The sequence below is a fragment of the Mastigoproctus giganteus genome, chromosome 4 (genome assembly GCF_048544385.1).
Source record: "Mastigoproctus giganteus isolate SK-2022 chromosome 4, ASM4854438v1, whole genome shotgun sequence".
NCBI lineage: Eukaryota > Metazoa > Arthropoda > Arachnida > Uropygi > Thelyphonidae > Mastigoproctus > Mastigoproctus giganteus.
The window spans coordinates 104,120,639-104,143,897 of NC_143578.1; the positions used below are offsets into that span (position 1 = coordinate 104,120,639).

The 23,259-nt window shown below is 36.7% G+C and overlaps 1 protein-coding gene across 1 annotated transcript in view; it reads right to left on the reverse strand.

The window, feature by feature from the left end:
* LOC150086960 (KICSTOR complex protein SZT2-like) overlaps positions 1 to 23,259 on the reverse strand; it is a 1,378,951-nt gene that overhangs the window by 763,584 nt on the left and 592,108 nt on the right. The window contains exons 32-33 of the mRNA XM_090372336.1: positions 21,835 to 22,051; positions 6,643 to 6,781 (exon numbers count right to left, since the gene is read on the reverse strand). Coding sequence (XP_090228462.1) covers positions 6,643 to 6,781; positions 21,835 to 22,051 — 356 coding nt within the window. The remainder of the gene's footprint in view (positions 1 to 6,642; positions 6,782 to 21,834; positions 22,052 to 23,259) is intronic.

Genomic DNA, 23,259 nt, shown 5'->3' on the forward strand with positions numbered 1-23,259 from the left:
AAAGGCTTTCAATCGTGTTTGGCATAAAGGTCTTCTGAACAATCTTCCATCTTATGGTTTGCCGACTGTTTTTTGTAATTGTTTATCCAGCTTTCTCTCTGAATGCTCACTGAGGGTGATGGTAGATCGCTCTCTGTGTTCTAACTTCTCCATTAATGCTGCTGTTGTTCCCCAAGGTTCAGTTCTTTCCCCCACTCTATTCCTCTTGCATATTAATGACCTTCTTCCATTGACCAGAAATTCTATCCATAGTTTTGCCGACTATAGCACATTGTATTCCACTTTCCAGTTTGAGAAATCGTGCCCTGCTCAATCAGCTTTAACTTCTCGAATATCTGCTACCAATTCCTTATATCCCGATCTCCAGGTAATTCTCCAGTGGGGCAAAGGCAACTTAGTTGATTTCAATCCTTCTAAAACTCAGTCCTGCCTCATATCTCGCAAAAAAGATTCTTCAGTATGCTTATCTTTGTGACACTCTGATTTCTAGGCATGACGATATATCTCCTTTGGGGATTACACTGACTTGTAATGTCTCTTCACACAAGCACATTACAAATATTGCTTCCGCTGCTTTAAAAAACTCGGTTTTTTTAGAAGCAGAGGAAGAAAAGTAACGCTCTCGATGTTACTTTTCTTCCCAACAGCTGATCACTCTGTACAAATCTCAAATCCACCCTAACATGGAATATTGTTCCCACATCTGAGGCGGTGCCCTGGAAACCTCTCTCAGGCTTTTAGATTTCATTCAGAAGAGGGCAGTTAGGTTAATTAATGACTCATCTCTAACAGACTCTCTCCACTCTCTGTCTCATAGATGTTCTGTTTCTGCTGCATGCCTTTTCTACAGATACTTCCATGGGCATTGTTCTTCTGAATTGGTTCTATAATTCCTGATCTCTCTTTCAATTCAGTCTAAACACGTGCTGCCACCAGCCAACATCCATTTACTGTCCAACTTCAAATTTACAGAACAAACTTTTCATCTTCCTCGTTTCATTCAACTGCCGTTTTCTTGAACAATCTTCCTTCATACGTATTTCCCGAAAATTAGTCTACAGAAGTTCAAGTCTAATATTAACAAATACAGTAATATCCCGACTTACGCAAACTCGGAGTTACGCAATTCTTGATTTTTTTCGTTTGGTGTATATCTAAAATTAGCTTACCAGTGATTTGGAAGTCAAATCATAAAGCTTGGGTGACAGCTTCCATTTTTGAGGACTGGTTTGGTCACCACTTCATACCCAAAGTCGAACGTTATTGCAAGTCTAAAGAGATTCTATTTAAAGTGATGCTTCTGATTGACAATACACTCGGTCACCCTCCTGCTACCCTAATTAATTTTGACCCACGTGTGAAAGCTGTGTTTTTGCCTCCAAACACAACCAGCTTGCTTCAACCGATGGACCAGGGAGTCATCAAAACATTCAAGGCTTACAACACGAGGTGTTGGTTTGCACGTCTGAATGAAGCTATAAGACAAAATAGTGAGATATCTGTTAAAGCCTTTTGGAAACAATTCAATGTTTTAGATGCCTTAAGAATCATTGAAGAATCTTGGGATGAAATTCACAAAAAAACATTCAGTGGTGTCTGGAAGAAACTTTGTCCATTTTTTTTCAAAAACAACGCCAGAAACTGATCATGTCGCTCATATGATAGAAGAAGTTGTTAATCTTTCCAGGCAATTAGATTTGGAAGTCAATGGTGATGATGTCAACGAGCTGTTGGATTCATATAGTCAGGAGCTGACAATGAATGAGCTCAGAGATGCGTGAGCAAAACATCACTGAAGTATCCGACACTTCAGACCCAGTTCCACCAGCAAGCACATGATAATTGCAAGCTTGACAGAAGGTCTCAGCTCAATTGAAAAGGGCTTAAAATTTTAGAAAACATAAGACTCCAACGAAGAATGCGTTATAGTTACAAAGCAAGGAATAAAAAAATTATTAGCTTGCTTCGAAGAAATTCTGCATGAAAAAAAGAAGCCACTGTGTCGTCAGACGAATTTGTTAGATTTTATGAAGCCATCGACATTGAAATAACTTTTTTACGTTACTCATTTATTTTTTAATACATATTTGGTATTAATATGTATAAACTGCAACTTTATTAAATATTTTTCTTCTAAACTAGTGTTTTTGTTAGTCCTTGGTCCCAATTAAACAAAATTTATATGTATTTATATGCAAAGTTGTACCCCGACTTACGCGAATTCGACTTAAGCGATTTTCGTCGGACCCACCTATCGCGTAACTTCGGGGTATTACTGTATCTTCTTTCCTCTTCTCAACCTCCAACCCAAGCACAGTACTTAGTACTATAGGTTCTAATACCTAACATGTTTGGGGTACTTGTTAAAAAAAAGTTAAGAGGTTTGGTTTCTCCCTTCACTTTTTCTATTATTGTTCTTGTTTCATGCTCTGAAGACATACATGAGACAGAGGTTTACTGTTTGCACCAAAAAAACAAATTTAATGCTTTAATGCATGAATCATAATGTAATTAGGAATGCTCACACGAAATAATTCCCAGTTTATTTTAAATCTAAGCAGCAAGCAATTATCTGCACAACAAACTGAGCTCCTAACTTATGGCATGAAATTTGCCCTCCTACCCCAGAAAACATATTACTCAACTGGCTATGGGAGTTGAAGCGTCACTTGACAGATTACCTGAAGAGACTGTAAATGAGATTCGCTTTAGAACTGCTTTAGAATTAAACAAAAGAATGAGGTTTCCAGTAGTTACTACAATCCCATCCTTAAGTACAAAAATTCTTTTTTGCTGCTGTCACTCCCTGTTACTAGTTTGGAGCTGATATTCTCCTCAGAAACCTCAAGGTTTCTGTGGAGGACAATGATAAATTTAATGCTGTGTGGTGTCAAGATAATTAGTAATCATCCAATTGTAGTTGCTTGGAGTATTTGTTCTTGAGTGCCTGTAATTTTTGGTTTCAATTAAGAGACCCCCAGAATAAATCCTGCTAACTGATTTAGGGAAACCTGCTATTCCTTCTGCATGAACCTATTGGGAAAATGTTACCCTCCTGTATGAAGAAGGGCAATATTTTCCCAATAGGTTTCTCAGTTGTTGAACAAATAACCAAGGATCTTGGAATAGGATCTGACACTAATTCAGTTCAGGGTCTCTTTGCTGCACTGCATCATCTGTTTCTCCATTTTGATTTCATGATAGAGATCAGGTTGGGGCCCCCCCGAGAAGAAATTACATTTAACGGCATTCATCATGAGTTTTTTAATTTGTTTCAATGCACAGGCTTCCCACTTACCCAGTAAACAATATACACAGGAGTGGGTTGCCAGTGCTACCTAGTCACCACACCCACACCTTCGCCAGTCTGAATCCTGTCTCTCAGAACATGAGTAGGGACATGGCATCACCATGTTGAACCTTGCAGGCAAATCGACCAGCTGGATGAACCCAGGTGAGCCATCCCAGGATCACCCATCTTGTCAAAACAGGGGCAAAAGTGGTGCATTTCCAAGGGGGAAAGTGCACATCAAACTCAATCAGCTTCAACTTTGGTTTCAGGCTGACAACATAGGCCGTGGGTATTGGATCCCAATAATGCTAATATGAAAGGCAAACAGCACACCGGGAGGTAACCTCAACACATAGAGGTGCCCACATCAAGGAGATGTTAGTCCTATGTGGGAAATAGACATAGACTATTAACATAAACTATACCAAAAGGTGAATTCCTAATGCTTCTGTTTTTGGTAAGCAGTATAGGTTAAAATGGGGTCCGGATGCAATAACGATAGCAACTCCTCCATGGGCAGGTCCACCCCTCAGTTTCTACCCTTACATGTGATAGTAGTACAGTAGAGAGGGGATAATCTGAACTAATTAGGACTCGGGGGGTAGTTCAGACTTCCAATTTGTTCGGATTTTTGAACTTATCAAAAATACCTTCTGGACACTAAAAAAAAAGTTTTAGTAAGTTTAGAAATAAAAACACTGGCTTTAAAATCTGAGGGACCACCTAATTTTTTGTTTAAAATTCAACACATAACAAACGTTCAGATATGGGTTCTCCTAAACTTCGTCTCTGTGTGAACCACAAATAAACAGCACCTTCGAGGGATGGGTCATTAGCAGTTCTCATAGTTTTTCTCTCTTTTTTTTTTTTTGCACCATCTGAATCAAGTTTCAATGTGACCTTTTTTCCTTGCTGTTTTTAATGTTTGTTATGGTTGATTTCCCAACCTCATAAAATTTTGCTAAGGAAGACCCGCTTTCTTCCTCTGAAAATCTGTTTAAAATCTCAATCTTCGATTAAATGTCAGTAAACAGAAATATCAGATTACAAAGTGTTATGTTTAGTTAGTACTGTATGCAATGCCATCATGAGATATTTTTGCCTGCTAGGAAAATTTGCCTAGGGCATATGAATTACCTGTGAAATTAAATAATCCGCATGATGGCGAAGTGCCCCATACCCAAATGACACCCTAGGCATTTGTCTGGATGCCTACCATGCCACGATACGATGGCACTAACTGTAGGTATATTAATTAAGGTAGTATGTAAACTTAAATTTATTTTTATTTTGCTAACCTGTGAATAAAATTCTTCCGATTTTCATGTATTATTTAGTTTTGTTAACAGTCCTTCGATTTTCACTTATTAGAATTTCTGTTTAATAGAATCAAAATTTAATTCACAAACGTGATCACAATAACCGGCACTTACTGTAATTATTTTACAGCACCAAAGTAAAAAAAAAATTTATAAATGCTGGCTCGTTTGGATTATTGATGTTTCAAATTATTGACATTCATATTTTCGATGCTCTTTTGTATTATGCAAGAAAGAGTTTTCATTTGCCTTTGGGTAATTTTGCTGTAAGAAAAAGCAAATTAGTTCATACTTTTGCAGGAGGACCTTGATGTTGTCAGTATTCTGTCAGAATCCATTACAATATTCCTTTTTCGAAAATTCCAGTAGTTTAGGATTACTTGAGCTTAGTAGATCAGTCAGTCAGTTACTGAATTGGTTTGGTTTTTACAGCTTTAGATTCATCTTTTTTTGGAAGTCCATTTCTTCTTTTGCAAACAGTTCCAAAACTGTGTGTGTGTTTCACAGGGCACTTCACTTTTTTTGGGCTTTTCTCTGTTTTGTTTTTGTTACCAATAGGGCATTAGGAGGCACAGATACAGGAGTGACAGTTGACTGGTCCTTCCATGCATGTTTTTGTGAGCTCAGTTAGCTAGCAATGGAAAGGGTAAATGATTCTTTCAGTGGGATAGTCATTTCAGTTGGAGTTTCCAATAGAACACCTTCTGCTACCATCTGAGCTTACAAAGGAGGATTGTTGGTATTTACAAATTTCTCCACTTTTCTTGCCCCCCGGTACGTTTTGCATCACATAAAATGCATGCAGGTGCACCGTGACAGACAATTTAGCCAGTATCCATATTTCTGGCACTTAAAATACCTTAAAGAATTTGGTACATATGGACATACTGAGTAGTTATAGCCAGCTTTAACTGACACTGGATTCATCCTATTCCTCAGGATGAATTCAGTGTCTTGTGGGGGTAACTATAATCAGCATTCCCCCAATAGATATGGCTCAGAGGAAATGTCACCTGATTACATTTAACTGATTTAAGAGAGCCTGCCAACCCTTCCAAACTCTTGTGGACATGAAGATTAGGTTCTTGGTATCTCCGCATTATGTGAGAATTAGTGGAAGTTGGTGTTTCTCCAGTAAAAAACTATTGTACTAGCAAAACTATGAACTCCTATAAACCAGATACAGGTGTATATGAACTTCATTGGTGTAAATTGAATGTACAAAAATCTTAAATAACCTGTAGTCAGGACAAGTCCATTCTCATAAAGTGTGCATGACTTTAGGGGAGGCTGTGTTAGGTTAAATGCTGAGTTCACATGCAGAAGAGAAGTGGATGCAGTAGTATTTATTGCCCTAAGCAAACATTAAATTTAAAGGAGAATAAAGAGTTTTTGGTTTTATTAATTGGCTGAAGTAATAAACACTGCTGCATCCACTTCAGTGAAACAGATGTGAAATGTGTAAAACAGCAAAGATAATAAAATAACATCCTTATCAATACATAAGGTATCATCCAGTCAAGTATTGAACTGGATGATACCTTATTTGCTCAAACAAAAAGCCAATACTACACATCTGCTATGATTCCAACATTTCCCATATCATTCCTTCTCTTCTCCTCTCACAAATTGCCAAATGCCATCACATTAGACAAGCTAAAACTGAGTTATGAGCATAAGTATGAATCAAGGGGGGTCAGTCACATATGAGCATCGTTCCATATGCTAAGATACTACTGTACTCTTAAAACTGAACATCCATTCATTCATCAACATGCTTCACTTCTGCAGGAACAACACATCACTTCCCAAACCTAATGATATAAAAGTTTGCATATGTTTAGGAAGCTGACAGAGGAAGAGCTACTCAAACTGGCAATTAACACAAACAGATTTTTTTTTTCTCCCCTAGTGGACCACTTAAGTCCCATACCATCATTGCTGGGTTAATAAAGCTAGTATGAAAAAATAAATTTAAGCAGAGCTGTTACATGGAACTTATACAATACTCAGTTCCCTTGATATCCATACCTGATATGAAAGAAAATATTAACTTTGCTTTCAGAAATTTTCATAATAAGCCAAAACTGTGGTAACAAGGGCCTACGAGTATCTAAAGCATTCAACCAATCCCAATCACTATCCGAATCACTGCTGTCTCCTTCATACCCTGCAAAGAAAAATGAAATTATCACTAACTGAAATGTTATATTGCTGGCCATTCTAACGTATAAAGCCTAACTTGATATCTTACAAATTTATATCCATATTATTATCCATAAATTTATATGCTGTATTCTGTAATCAAAGTATATAACCAAAGAGTTAGTGAACTGTTAATTCTTTCAATCTTTGATCTTTTAAAATATTAAAGTAATATGATGATTTAAACAAAACTAGTAAAGTATGGAATATTAAACATTACAATAAGATGTTTTAATATGTATCAATAAAAGCAAAATCATTTCAAACAATGATTCTTCGTAGCCTGTGCAGATGTAGCTTATTGCCACTCCTGGAACAGAGAAGTTTTTTGTGATTTATTTTCTGTTTTATTAGCTTAAATTGGCATATTAACTTATTTTCTAGAGTAGCTTTATATTCCTAGTTACGATACTTAGTTTAAAGTTTAACTTAGATAGAGATTTTGTAGGTATTACTTAGTATCGGTAAGGATATCAAATCCACGTGTTACAAGTTGCAGCTCCGTTGAACAAGAGGTTTTTTTTTAACCATATTTAGCCGATTTATTAATCAATTGTTATATCAAATTATTTTCTGTAAGTAGCTACTCAGGATCCTTAGTTTATTCTGAATTGAGACAGCGAGATTTGGAAGTTAATCGATACTTAAGTGTCTGTAGATTTACCGTTCGTAAATTGGCGCCATTGTTACGCGATACAAAATATCTCGAACTAGTTAGCATAAACTTAGTTTTTAAGCATAGTATAAGCATAACATAAGCATAGTATAGTACATAATATACTATTGTCAGTTAATCAGTAAATCTATTAATCTTCTTGAACTTCATTGTCAATTAAATTGTACTTTTAACTATATACATATAATGACTTAGATTACTTAACATAAATAATTAGCAAAAATAAATAATTAACACTTAACTTGATATGGAAGTTATATAAAGGGATTTCGTAGATAACACTCGATACTGAAACATAAATATAGCATTATAACTGTGTTGGGATACAAGTTTAGGGTTTTAATTTTGTACTGAAATTGAAATTTTATAGAAATTAAATCGAAATCATGACTCAGACCAGAGCAGCAAAGCAAAAGGCTCAAGCTAATGGGAGTGCTGTGGCTCAGGGGAGAACTGAGGGGGGGTAGTTGCCCTCTGAATCACAGCCTTTTAAAATGCACTATTTGCTTGATGTTTGTGCAGCAGTCAGGTACGGGACATGATACTGCCATGAGGGATGTCTTTGTATGTGCGCAATGCAAGGAGTGTAAGGAAATCAGGCGACAACTCAGCGTTGTTATGGGCCTATACGAGAGCTTGAAGGACAGGGTGGATGCCCTCAAAGGATTAAAAGTGAGAGGCCCATCAAGCTCTCAGCTGCCCACACCAATGCCAGAGCTTGCACTTGGGCATCACGCAACACAGCAGCAGCCCCCAAGGCAGAATGCGCTGGTCCCAAAGGAACTAGTAGTTGTTGGTGACTCTATTGTCAGGGAAACGAGAAACATGCTTTGTAAAAAGGATAGGTGGACCAGGACCAGGGTATGTCTGCTAGGGGCAAAGGTTGTTGACGTTGTAGAGCAGACATCATCTTTTAACGGCACAAAAGGTGATATAGTTGTACACGTTCCCACTAATGATATTAAGAGTAAGAGACCGGCAGAATTACTTAACAAGTACAGGTCACTGTTGAAAAAAAGCCGTGAATTAGGGTTGAATTTGAAAGTGTCTGCAATTCTGCCCAGACACAATAGGAGGGAGTATATGATGAGAGCCCTGTCGATCAATTCGGCCCTGGAAAGATTGTGCAAGGCTCAAGGGGTAGAATTTTTTTCAGCCTGGTCTGTACTTGTTAACAGGAGAGACTGCTTCTACAGGAATGGCATACACTTAAATAGAAAGGGTGCAAGAATGTTTGCTGATGCTATCGAGGCAGCGTTAGTTAGGTTATGCACAAAAAACTTCAGTTTCCTCGAGATTCCTCAATCAGATCTCCTTGCAGGAGATCTGATTAAGGTTTTTAAGGCTTTGAATGGATTGAGCAAGCTCAATGCTGATGGAATCTTTCCATTTGCTCAGACAAGATGGGGCATAAATTCAAACTGAAGAAAGATGGTTGCAGGTTAGATGTGCTGAAATTTACCTTCAGCCAGTGGGTGGTTGATTGTTAGAATAAACTTCCAACTGGAGAGGTGGTAATTTGAATAAATAAAAAGGAAGAACTAGACAAACAGTTAGAGGGGGCTGGACAGTTTATATGGGAAGAGTTGGCTTTTTTTTTTTGGCTGATACAGTATAAGCCTGCTTTCATGTATCATTTGCCAGTACCAATACTAATTTATCCAAAATGAGGCAAATACAGCTGCACATGTAGAATGATCAGGTAAGGACTTTAATTCTGAAGACATGTGTCAAAGACAAATGTGCACAGCAAATAGAAAGTGGTAGCTCTTTTGCTTCAACATATAAGCTGTGAATTTGATGAAGTGTGTAAAGCAACAGTTGCTATTATGAATGGCCTGGTTATGTACTGAACCCAGCCTGGACAGAGCAATGTCTCTAGTTGAGGTGCAAACCTGAGGTCCATAATCTATTTGAAATCGAACCAGGGATCAATGTCAATGGAGAAGAGCAAGGTTATTCAACCTGAAAAGTGGAAGGGCGTATGAAGGATGTTAATGCCTCTCATACATCTGGCATAAGTGATGAATATGCATTTTAAATGATAGCTTCTTTTCTCAGAAAAGCTCTAAAAATTTCAGGTCCAATGCAACTGGGATAATAATCGCCAGCCGCTCATATAATCTTAATTCTGGTCCAGATTTTGTTTGCACTTGTGGAAAATTTGTATACGTACTACCTTCTGCACAAAAAAATTTGAAACTATTTACCAACACCCGCTAGGTGTTGTAGTAGGTAATTGTTAATCAAATCGTAAAAGTGTCTATCAATTACACGTTTCCTGATTGAACAAAGATATTGAATTCATCCACATAAAGGGTATTTGCCAATAGTGGGAGGAAGTTTTTCTACAATGGAATAAATTTTAATGGCAAAGAGTGTAATGCTTAAAAGAGAACCTTGCTGCACATCATTCCGCTGGAAAAAAGAAAAGATTGGAAAAGGGAAGACTGGCACTGCAATCAGACCTCTCGATGATAATTTGGCTGACCTTGGATTTCATTGAAAATTAATAACAACAAATATAATAAAGGGATATATATATATATATATATATAAAGGGATTTCGTAGATAACACTCGTTACTGAAACATAAATATTTCGTAGACAACACTCGTAGATAACACTTGTAGATTTCATAGATAACACTTGTTACTGAAACGTAAATATTTCGTAGATAACACTCGTTACTGAAACGTAAATATTTCGTAGATAACACTCGTAGATTTCGTAGATAACACTCGTTACTGAAACATAAATATTTCGTAGATAACACTCGTTACTGAAACATAAATATAGCGTTATAACTGTGTTGGGATACAAGTTTAGGATTTAATTTTGTACTGAAATTGAAATTTTATTGAAAGTAAATCGAAATCATGACTCAAACCAGAGCAGCAAAGCAAAAGGCTCAAGCTAATGGGAATGCTGTGGCTCAGGGGAGAACTGAGGGGGGCAGTTGCCCTCTGAATCACAGCCTTTTAAGGTGCACTATTTGCTTGATGTTTGCGGAGCAGTCAGGTATGGGACATGATACTGCCATGGGGGATGTCTTTGTATGTGCGCGATGCAAGGATGGTAAGGAAACCAGGCGACAACTCAGCGTTGTTATGGGCCTATATGAGAGTTTGAAGGACAGGGTGGATGCCCTCGAAAGATCTAAATTGAGGGGCCCATCAAGCTCTCAGCTGCCCACATCAACGCCAGAGCTTGCACTTGGTCATCACGCAACACAGCGGCAACCCCCAAGGCAGATTGCGCTGGTCCCAAAGGAACTAGTAGTTGTTGGTGACTCTATTGTCAGGGAAATGGCAAACATCCTTTGTAGAAAGGATAGATGGAACAGGACCAGGGTATGTCTGCCAGGGGCAAAGGTTGATGACGTTGTACAGCAGATATCATCTTTTAAGGGCACAAAAGGTGATATAGTTGTACACATTGGCACTAATGATATTAAGAGTAGGAGACCGGCGGAATTACTTACCAAGTACAGGTCACTGATGAAAAAAAGCCGTGAATTAGGGTTGAATTTGAAAGTGTCTGCAAATCTGCCCAGACACGATAGGAGGGAGTATATGATGAGAGCCCTGTCGATCAATTCGGCCCTGGAAAGATTGTGCAGGGCTCAAGGGGTAGAATTTTTTTCAGCCTGGTCTGTACTTGTTAACAGGAGAGACTGCTTCTACAGGGATGAGATACACTTAAATAGAAAGGGTGCAAGAATGTTTGCTGATGCTATCGAGGCAGTGTTAGGTGGGTCGAAAAACTGCTAGATTGGGGGGGGATACAAGGACTAATAGATTAACAGTAGCCACTGGCAGAGGAGAAAGTGATTTTTGCACTGCTTCTATTGGAATGAGCAGCAGCCTGGAAAATAAGATGCAGGATATTTCAGAGACTGCTGGGAATCATGGGGGTACAAGTGAACACATGGGTTGTGTTAGGGTGGCTAAGAGGAAGAGCAGGTGCATGTATACTTGCGTGTACACCAATGCGAGGAGTTTAGTAAATAAATTTGATGAATTTGAGGTATTGCTCAAAACATCAAAGGCAGATATTGTTGGGATATCAGAGACGTGGTGTCACACAGATATAAGGAATGCGGAACTGGAATTTGGGGAATACAATGTGTATAGAAAGGATAGACAGGACAGGAGGGGAGGAGGGGTTATGCTATTAATTAAGAAACACATAAAGTCCAAGGAAGTGAAGCCAGTCGACATCGATGGACAGGGCAGTGTCGAGTCAGTTTGGTGTGACATAAGCATAGGGAAATAAAAATTGAGAGTAGGAGTGTGCTGTAGGCCTAATGACTCTGATGAGTATAATAAGATATTGTACAGGGAAATAGAGTGGGCCAGTAAATCAGAGAGTCTTATAATGGGGGATTTTAATTTCCCAGATATTGACTGGAATTTGTGGGTTGGTCACTCACACACTAGCAAGGCTTTTGTGGATTTATTGGATGATTGTTTTCTACATCAGCATGTTCGGGAGGCAACTAGAGGGAGTAATACTCTTGATTTGATTATCAGTAGTGATTCTTCATGCATGAATCTGCAGATAAATGAACCACTAGGTGGCAGTGATCACAGTGTTCTGAAGCGGGAGTTACTCAAAGAGGTAACTACCATTAGGGGTAAAGGGACGGGGTATTGCTTTCGTAAAGGCGACTACGATGGACTGAGACAGTATTTAAATTCTACACAGTGGGATCAACTGATGATGTTACCAACAGCAAATTCAAAATGGGAATCATTCAAAGAACTTATCTTGGATGCTACTAGGCTTTACATACCAACTAAGAAATATTGTTCAAGGTTTAGGCCTAAATGGATGTCAGATGAACTAATGAGGCATATGGCAGAAAAGAAAAATGCATGGGATGCATACAAATTATCACGTGACACAGAAGCCTACGATAGATACAAGTTGATTTGTAACCAAGTTACAAAGGAGGTTAGACAGGCGAAGGCAGATTACAAGAGATCCTTGGCAAGGGATGCAAAGAAAAACAGCAAAGAGTTCTTTACTTATGTAAACTCTAGAAGGAAGGGGATGAATCAGATTGGTCCACTTGATATCGATGGGTCAACTGTTGATGATCCTGCTCAGGTAGCTAACAAACTAAATGAATATTTTGCATCGACATTCACACATGAGGAGTTATTCAGCGAGGGGAATGCCAGAGGTGTATTCAACTCTAGCAGTAAGCTAGAGAATCTTGTAATAACTGAGAATAAAGTGGAGGAGAAATTGTTGAAGATAAACACAAGAAAGGCACCTGGGGTGGATAGGATCTATCCAGTTATATTAAAGGAGGCAGCAAAGGAAGTACACAAACCCTTAGCCATAATTATGAGAGCTTCCTTGGACTCAGGGGAGGTACCCATGGACTGGAGATGTGCAAATGTGACCCCAATTCACAAGGGAGGATCAAAGGCTGACACAAGTAATTATAGACCTGCGAGTTTAAGTTCTGTTCCCGGAAAATTAATGGAGGCACTGGTTAAAGAAGCACTGCAGGATCATCTAGACAAGACTTCAGTTATAGCTCGGACACAGCATGGTTTTGTTAAGGGGAAGTCTTGCCTGACCAATTTGATTGGATACTATGATGCAGTCACAAAAGAACTGGATGCAGGGAATAACTTTGATATTATATACTTGGATCTTAGAAAGGCTTTTGATACTGTTGCACGTGGAAGACTGCTGCACAAATTGGAGCAGTGTGGCATTGGAGGCAAATTGATGCTATGGATAAAGGGGTGGTTGAGGGGGAGAAGACAGAGAGTAGTAATCAATGGACACTGCTCATCGTGGACTAATGTTATTAGTGGAGTCCCTCGGGGTTCAGTATTGGGTCCTTTATTGTTTTCTGTATTTATAAATGATATTGATGATGGTATATCAAGCTTAATGTCCAAGTTTGCAGACGATACGAAGGTTGGCAGGGTTGTCAAGGACACTACGCTGCTGCAACAGGATCTGGAAAGGTTGAGCAGATGGGTTGAGAGGTGGCAAATGAAGTTTAACATTGACAAATGTAAAGTACTACATATGGGAAACAGCAACCCCAGAGCAACGTATCAAATCTGTGGTACTACACTGACAGTGGTAGAGAATGAAAGGGACCTGGGGGTGGTTGTGCAGGCATGAATTTCTCTGAGCAGTGCACACGGGCTGCAAGAGTAGCTCATGGAGTATTGTCAATGATATACAGGAATTTTTCCAGCAGGGATAAGGAGGTGATTATTCCATTGTATAAGGCGATGGTCAGGCCACTCCTAGAGTACTGTATACAGGCCTGGAGGCCTCATTTCAAGAAGGATGTAGAGCTGCTGGAACGTGTACAGAGAAGGGCAACAAGATTAGTGAATGGAAAAAAAAGGGCGCTCTTACGAAGAAAGGCTTAAGTTTTGTGAATTACAGTGTCTGGAGACTAGGCACCAGCGAGGTGATCTGATAGAGGTGTACAAAGCCTTGAATGGTTTGAGCATGCTCAATGCTGATGGGATTCTTCCTCTTGCTCAGAATAATCACCTGAGAAGGCATAAATTCAAATTGAGGAAAGACAGATGTAGGATAGATGTGCGGAAATTTGCCTTTAGCCAGCGGGTGGTTGGTAGGTGGAACAGACTTCCATCCCTTGTCGTGGAAGTTGATAGCCTAAATAAGTTTAAGGCTCAGCTGGACAGGTATTTCGAACGAACAGAGGGGCGAAGTGGAAGTGGTTATTTTTTATTTATTTATTTATTTTACTTTATTTTTTTTTTTGGCTGATGCTGCATAAGCTTGCTTTCTTGCATCAAATGCCTCTACTAATGCTAATGCTAATGAAATTTTATTTTTAGATTCTAACCTGATTCAATAGAACTGATAACACCAATTCTAAAAATCTGTCTTATCTCCTAAAAGTACCAATAAAAAGAAAACGTCAAATTCCCTCGAATTTTTCAGGTTGCCCAGTCAACAAATGCCATCACTGTAAGCTGAAATATATATGAATATTCTAAAAGTACATCTAGTACTTCTAAAAGCCAGTGCATTTTTGCACTTTGTACTCCTTAAATAAAAAACTAAACCTAAGTTAAAATTTCGTATCTTCTGAAAAGCACAGAAAGAATCCTATTCAACATTTTAAATATTATTTCTCTCTCAGCACTACAATTTTAAGCACACAGAATTGAAGGCAGTGTACTCAGATGAAGTGAGTAGCAATGATGCAATGATAAGTAGTTTGGTGTGACATAAGCCTCAGAAAAAAAAAAAAAAAAAAAAGTCCAAGTATGTTACAGGTCAAATGAATTTTTTTTTTTTTTTTTTTTTTTTTTTGGTAGTTGTTGGCACATTGGCTTCTGTGGCCATAATGCACCTCCCAATGTTTTTGCAGTACTTTGATTACCAGGCAGGCACTTTACCCACCTGGCTAACCCGGTCGGCAGTCAAATGACTGTGGTAAATATAATGAACTATATGGATAAAGAGAGAGGTGGCCAGTATATCAGAATGTCTTATAAGGGAGATTTTAATATTCCAGATATTGACTGGAACTTATGGGCTGGTCACTCAAACAGACAGAAGGAGAACTTTTCTGGATTCACTGGAACTGATTTCTACAGAAGCATGTTAGAAAGCAGTGAAGCTTCAAGCATTAGGAATCTAAAGATAAAGGAACCACTAGGTTATTTGTTATTTTGGTTTTTAGGAGAATTAGCAACCAAGTCAATATTGCTCTGGGGATATGCGGTGGTCATTCCCTGACCTTTCCGCATCCTCCGTATTTGATGGTCACGGGCATCACTAGGTGACAATAAAAATGATGTATTGATGTGGAATCTACTTGAGGATATAATTTTTTTTTTTATATGAGGTGTAAGCCAAAAGTTTCTGGACTGGCCACATAGAGCTGTAGCATCTAATGGCAGTGCACCATTAGATAGACTGAAAGTTAGTGTAGTGAGTTTTCTGCCAATAAGATGTTGTACTTTTGTGAAACTGGTGTTTAAGTGTGTTTCTGTTGAGTGTCTTGCAATTTTTGTAGTCAAATTAGGTGGAAGAGATTAAGGAACAATGAATATACATTGAATTCTGTTATAAAATTTGGAAAATAGCTTTCGAGACATGAAATGCTTAAGCAAGCATTTGGTAACGTTGCTATGGGTAGAACAAACTTTTAGATAAAGAACTTTTTATTGTACAGGCACTCCCCAGCTTACGTAATACTCGACTTACAGAAATTCAACTTTACATAAGTTTTTACAGGCCAGTGCGAACTTAAAATGCATTTTGCATCCCATAAGTATTGTGGAAATATTGTAATGTGAACCCAATAACAGTTTTTTTTTTTTTTTTTGGTAATTTGTTCCAAGACCTCGGAAGTTAAAATTTTCGCTATATAACTAAGTGAAATGGTAATTTTTATAATGGAAATTGCCCTACACTTTCATCGTTATCATATGGGACATATGATAACGATGTATAAGAATCAATTTTGAACGCTTTTGTGATAGTTTTGTAAAACACATTACTGGAGGTCACTACCACAAAACAATAAAAACAATTTGCACTTTCTGGTTTATTGGGCTTTTCTGTTAGCACAATCTATTATAAATGGGTAGTAAATTCGATCTTATTGCATTTGCGATAATACCGATAACTGGAATTCTGTGGGTTTTTCATTATGTTATTATGGTGAAATGCATTCTCCTTCACTGAAATCTTCAATCATATAAAAAAATATGATTGAAGATTTTATATATAAATTTTCAGAATCTTCTCTTCATTCCTATTTACTTAATACAATTGCTTATTTGTTATTTGGTTTTTAGGAGCATTAGCAACTAAGGCCATATTGCTCCGGGATATGCGGTGGTCATTCTTATTACAATGGTGAAGGGAAAGCGACCAACGGAAAGTGCAAGTGGTGGCAGGGCTAGGAAACGAAACAAAATTGATTTAAAAATGAAGATGATCAAGAAGTATGAAGCAGGACAAAGTTTGTCATCTATTGCACAGGAATTAGGTCTTACTGCTTCAACAGTGAATACTATTTTAAAGGACTGCATGTATAAAAGAACATGTTAAAGGATCAACGCATTTAAGATCAACAGTGTTCAACGCTATATCAAAGATGGAAAGGCTATTAAGAGCTCAGAAGCGAGTGCCCCCGACTGTAATGGCCATTCAAGCAAAAGCAAAAAGTATTTATGAAGACATTACGGATAAGTATGGCAAACCCCAAACCAAGTTCATGGCAAGCAACGGGTAGTTTAATAGGTTCAAGCATTGCGCTGGTTTCCAAAACATTAAAGTATGTGGTGAAGTCGCCAGTGTCGATTCTGCAGCTGCAGAGAAATTTTGTGATGTGTTGGAATAAACCTCTTCTAAATCTCCATAGCCGTCAACTTCCACAGCGGCGTGCTTATCAACTGGAGAGTTAATTCTGGCAATGATGCTCACAAGGTAAAACTTGCTGATGTTATGTCTCTCTTCTCCCTTTTTGTAATTTTATAATTTGGAAATTTTTGTAATTTTTCCTGCGCATGATAAAAAACTGAACAAATAATTCTATTTACATGTTAATCAAACATTTCTTTTTTCTTCGATAAAATTCAGTGTGCATAGATGCGAGTGCTACATAAGCATTTAGAAAAATTCCAACTTATGTAGAGTTCCGCGGAACACAACACTTACGTAAGTTGGGGAGTGGCTGTACACAACACTCTTCACAGCTACAAGCTAGGGGTTTTCAATCGTATTTGCATTTCCAAAGAGGCTAAACTTTTGTTGAGGATTTTGAGTCTGAGGTTGTCCATTGTCAAACTGCACTAATGAAAAAAATGTTGGAAAAGTGCATCAAATCGCTGAGTACAAACGACACACAAGTAACAATATTTGTGACATTCTAAGCTTATCATACAGTATATGCCAATGCATTTTAAAAAACTGTTTAAACATGAGGCAGCTTGCTACTAAATTAGTGCCCAATTTGCTGAGTGACAAACAGAAACAGAACCAGCTTCCTGTGTAGGGACAGCATGTACAAGATAAGAAAGAACAGAAACTTCTTTTCCAAGGTGATAACAGGATGAAAGCTGGGCTTATGGTTATGTCCCAGAAACAAAGTAGCAGTCCTCCCAGTGGAATAGCCCATCTTTGAGTCGCAAAAAAAAAAAAAAAAAAAAAAAAAAAAAAGAAAAGAAAAGAAAAAGAAAAAAAAAAAGCCACTGTTCCGCTAAATTAAAATCCAATTAAGAGGACAAAAATTCAAAGATATTTCAGAAAATGTTGGACAGCATCAAAGCAGGAGTTCCAGAGTTGATTGAAATGGTGAGAGAAGTACTGTGATCAACATAAACTCTGGAGGGGACTATGCCAACAGAAATAATGTAAGTCTAAATTAATTTTATTGTTCCAGTCTGGAAAATTTTGACACATTTATCAAATAGCGTGATAAGATTTAAGCAATTGAATACTATGCTATTAAGTACCATACTGTCAACATATAATGATGTGTAATTATATATTGCAAATACACAGTAACAATGACATATGGTCTAGGACAGTGGACTTTAATTTAATGCCATGACCCCTTTAATGGACTCATGTTATGGACAATATGGACTAATACCAGCAGACTCTAGCAAGTGAGGACCGGAATTAATTAAATCTATCACAGAATATACACTCCAAATATAGACACTCTGAATATATATCACTGAATATACACATTGTGCTTAGATATTGATCCTATGAGATACTTGAAATAATTTGAAACATAACAAAGAAATTTTACTGCAAATAGCATGCACACTTTATTTTGCTTCGTAATTTGGTGCTTTCATATCGACTTGGATGTGTTTTTCATTCTTCGGCTACTTTTTATATTGCACATTTCAGTGTTATTATCATTATTTTTAAAAAAAGAAAAAAACATTTTACCATTGGCAATTGGGTAATCAGAACAAAACGGCCGAGGAGTGATGAAAATAACATTGCCACAGGTAGTTCAGAAGCTAAGGTAAGAAATATATCATGTGAAAATACTGTAGGTGTTGGACATTTCAAGGTGCAACCACCAATTTCTGGTAGAGAGCCATCATATACCAAATCAAAAAGAATGAAAAAGAACAGAAAATATCAAGAGGAATTTATGAAGTATGGCTTCACTTAGTGTTGTTGATGATGAACAACATCCTGTGTGCATAATATGCTACGAAAAACTGGCTAATGAAAGCATGAAACCTATTAAATTAAAAAGATACTTACATAACAAACATTCAGAGTTAATGAAAAAACTGAATCCTTTTTAAAAAGACATGCCAATGCCAAATGTTTCATGAACATACAGCAGTTCCTTGCAAAGCTTTAAGAGCATCATTGGGAGTTTAATATTTAATAGGAAAAAATTTGAAATCACAATACTATTGCTGAATCTCTTGTTCTCCCTGCTGCAACAAAAATGATTTCAATTATGCATGGAGAAAAGTACAGCAACGATTTAAAAACCATTCCTCTATCCAGAGACATAGTCTTGTGGTGTATTACAGTTATCGTGGACAACATAAAATTCAATTTATTAAATCGATTGAGAGAAAGTCCATTTGCAACACAGTTAGATAAATCCACAGATATTTCCAATCTTGCTCAACTGCTACTTGAGAGATATTTTGGAGAATTTTCCTATTTTGAAAAGCTTTGGATGGAAGAATGACGGCGAGAAGATTTTTGATGTTATAAATATTTTCTTTCAAACAAATAATCTAAAAGAGAACAAATGTGTTGCGATTTGTACTGACAGTGTGGCTGCATTAAAGGGAGAAAATAAAGGTTTAAAACGTAAAGAAAAGAAAATTGCTCCAAATTGCTCCTTCGTGCAAATCAGTTTGCATTTCCAACGAAGGAAATGCAAACTGATTTGCACGAAGTTTTGAAAGATGCAGTAAGTGTGATCAACTGTATTAACAGTGGAAGCAGACTTTTCGCTATACTTTGTAATGAAATGGGATCTGCTTATGAAACACTTCTTTATATATGAAAGTAAGGTGGTTGTCCAGTGGTAAAGTGCTGCAATATCTTTTTGACTTCAAACATGAAGGTTTATTGATTTTATTGGAGAAAAATCAGAAACTTGATCAATTGTTTACAAATGAAAAATGGCTTGAAAAACTTAGTTACTTTGTTGATATTTTTGAAAAACTTATTGATTTAAACTTGTCTTCAAGGACAGGGAATTAATATATTAATACTCGGTGATAAAACAGAAGTTTTCAAAATGAAGCTTAATCTTTGAAAAACTGAAATGGAGCGTAATAATATTGAAATGTTCCCTTGTTTTTCTGATTTTGTTAATAGCAATAATATTGACATATTACAATTTAGGGATATCATTACCACCCACCCAACAATGCTAATCAAGAATTTTTCCAAATGATTTTAATGTATCAATTTTTCCAAATGATTTTAATTTATATCCAGAAAAAAAGTTGTACTGGATTTGTGGTCCCTTTGCTTTTGAAATTTCTTCATGCCCCAAAATTACCAATGAGCAAAAGGAAGGATCTTATTGACCTGCCATCTGACAAATCATTATCTGCTTGTTTCAGGGCTACGACTTGTGAAAAATTTTGGCTTTCTCTTTGAGATGAGTATCTAGAATTATCAAAATTGGCCATACAAACTTGCTACCTTTCGGGCCTACATATTTATGTGAAGTTGGCTTCTTAAAATTAACAGCTATAAAAGCAAAACAACATTCCAGAAGATGACACGAGATTAGCAATTTCGAATATTGAGCCAAATACGGACCAAATATTATCAGTTATCCAGGCTCACCCTTATCGTTGTTGTTTTGTTTTGTAATTGTTCATTTTTTATTGTTTTATAATTTTAATTGAAGAATAGGAATTTCATTTGCTATTTTTGCTGTACTGTATTCAATTATAATATTAAACAATTATTTTAATGTGTAAATTAAAAAGGAGGAAAATTTTTTTTTCCTTTCTCAGTACTCAAATATAATTTTCTACCGCATAATTTATAAAATGCCATTTTTGTTCTCTAAAAATTTGGTCATTCTACCTTGGGGTTTACATTCAGGGGTCGCGTCAATTTTATATTTAATAAAGGGGAGTCACAAGCGAAATAAGTTTGCATGACACTGGTCTAGGAAATATGTAAAAGAGAAAGAAATTGGTGTTTGGAAATTATTTATAGAATGTAATGCATAAATCTGGCACTGCAGTGCTTTTTTTTTTTTTTTTTTTTTTAAGTTCCCTGTGACCTTATACTTATTTTCCCTGTGACCTTATACAATCAACTGACTACCTTCAAAGAAATATTCAGTAAGTGCCAAATTTTTGAAAATTCTGGATGAGGTTCCATTGTATTTAAAATTTAACAAAATTTTAAGAAGGAAATGTATCTCTGTAATAACAAATCCTTCTAAAAATTAATAATCTTGGGGAATGCAGCATGTAAAATTTAATAAAACTTTTGCAATACTCATTCAGTTAAACAAAAGAAACATCGATATGATCTTGTTTTCACTGTTATGTTTTACAAACACAGAAACTCCAGCTAAACTGCACCCTTTCTTATTATGGCTATACAAGTGTGTGTTTATGGACCACTCTGCATATTATGTGTGCTGAAAAACATGGTATAACTCACTGTGAAAAACCTACTCCAGCTTTCTGAGATCAACTAGCTGCACATCAATTAAAGAGGACTTCAGAAATTCACTGGAGGAATTTCTGAAGTCCACTTTTTGATTTGTAATGTGGGTTCAATTCCCGCCGAGGGGAAACTGAATTCAGACCTCTCCAAACATGACGAAACCACTATACTGTCACAGAGTTTTTCCTTGAATTTGTTCCAAACTACCTACTTCTATAACACCAGATGGAACTTTGTTCCAGGTTAAATTTAGTTATACTGTCAAAAACGTTATATTTTTGCCTAATAAATTGATTTTTACCCATGATTAAGAAGTTAAATAATATTCATTCCAATTTGTGGAATCTCCTTATTTCCTCTGGATTTTAATAAAAATGAAATACTCTATGTATTTTACAGATCCATGATTAAGATAATAAATAAATAAATAATAACAACTGCCCATTTTAAATATTTAATAAATTAATAAAAAAATGAAATCAAAACTCTTCAAAAAAAGCAAACATTTTTCTAGATGCAGAGTGCTTATACCAAGAATTTTTCTGTTCTGCAAAACTTTTTTATCACACTAGTTTATTCCTCCGATCAGCACACTGCCACACATGTGAGTGTTAAAAAAAAAAGTTTGAAGCCCTACACAGAAATAACTGAAAGTTCCTTACCATCTTCAGTATTACTGAAATGACCACTTCCTACATAACTGGAAAAATCAGCCTCACTAAAGATCACTGGTGTTGAATCTGTTGAATCTGGTAGAGCAGCAGTTTTACCCAATGAAGACAAAGCTGTTGTAGATTCTGATGCATCGGTTGAGGCATCACAGAGGTTACAATGAGTAGATGTTGCAAGTTTATTATTCACTGATGGAGGACTAGGAAACTACAACAAAAATATAAGCATCATAAACTACTTTAACAGAAAATAGCAATCATCTCACTGTTACAATATCACATTATTCACATTGTGAAACGCACATGGCCATCTTTTATGTTTTTTTTCTTTTTTTTTTTGTATTTTTACAATCTTCAGAGTTTAAACTGCATAGGAAGACATTATCATCTTATGCTTCCCAGCAGGGCAAACTTCATCATTTTGATATGCCCACTGATTGTTGTGATTAAAGTTAAATTGTACAAGAGCTGCAAAGGTCAATGCTGCAACTGTTAATAAGGTACTAGAAGAAAGAGGTATATTGGTTAATTAAAACTGGTCATTAGAGTGAATCAGTTTTAAGTGTAGTTCACTTCAGAATAACAGCACCTTTGGGGATTCAAGGTGCTGTTATATAGATTTTTCGTTTATCTAGAAAGTTTTATTTTTAATAAAAATGAGGCTAAATAAGAAACAGAGAGAGAGATTAAGAATGCAATTTTTAACTGCACATAAAAACATGTTGACAATCCAATGCTATATTCTGCCATTAATACACTCCTGCTCACACCCTGTTATATTTTCTTTATTATATCAAGTTTAGTTTGTGTGGGTAGCACAGTGGTATCATCACCACCCTCCCCACACCAAGTGGAAAAGGCCCAAGTTCAAACCCCATCGATGACATGTGGAATTTTTATGGGCTTTTTTCACTCCATGGCTGAGTTAGTCAGTTCTCAAGCTTAGATATCAAAGTTTCCACCAAAAAAACTGGGGATTTTCATCCAGCAAAACAGGCAAATCAATTAGAGAATACAGACAATTTACAGACCCAATACACATGGGTATATGAATTAACTTTCTTGGTGACCCTAATGGAATAGTTTGGATTATATCAAGTTTGTCACTAAGTTTTAATGCTGTTCTTCTTTTCTGCTTTGTATGAGGTTTATTAATTAGGAGCCATAGTGAGGGGTTTTTAATTTAAAATAAATGCAAAACAGTAGTACAAAGGGTACTAGAAAAGTTTTGCAATATGACGCAACAATGAATCACAAGAAGCTGCTTGTTGCTAAATGTTGAGACATGTTCATACGTGCATAGTAGCCACCGCGCCAAGTCGATGGGCTCAGTTATTCATTAGTAGTGAGAGTGTAAAGTGCTTGCGATGGCATCGTGGTCACGAAATGAGATAAGCACAGTTTTGCGGTATAATT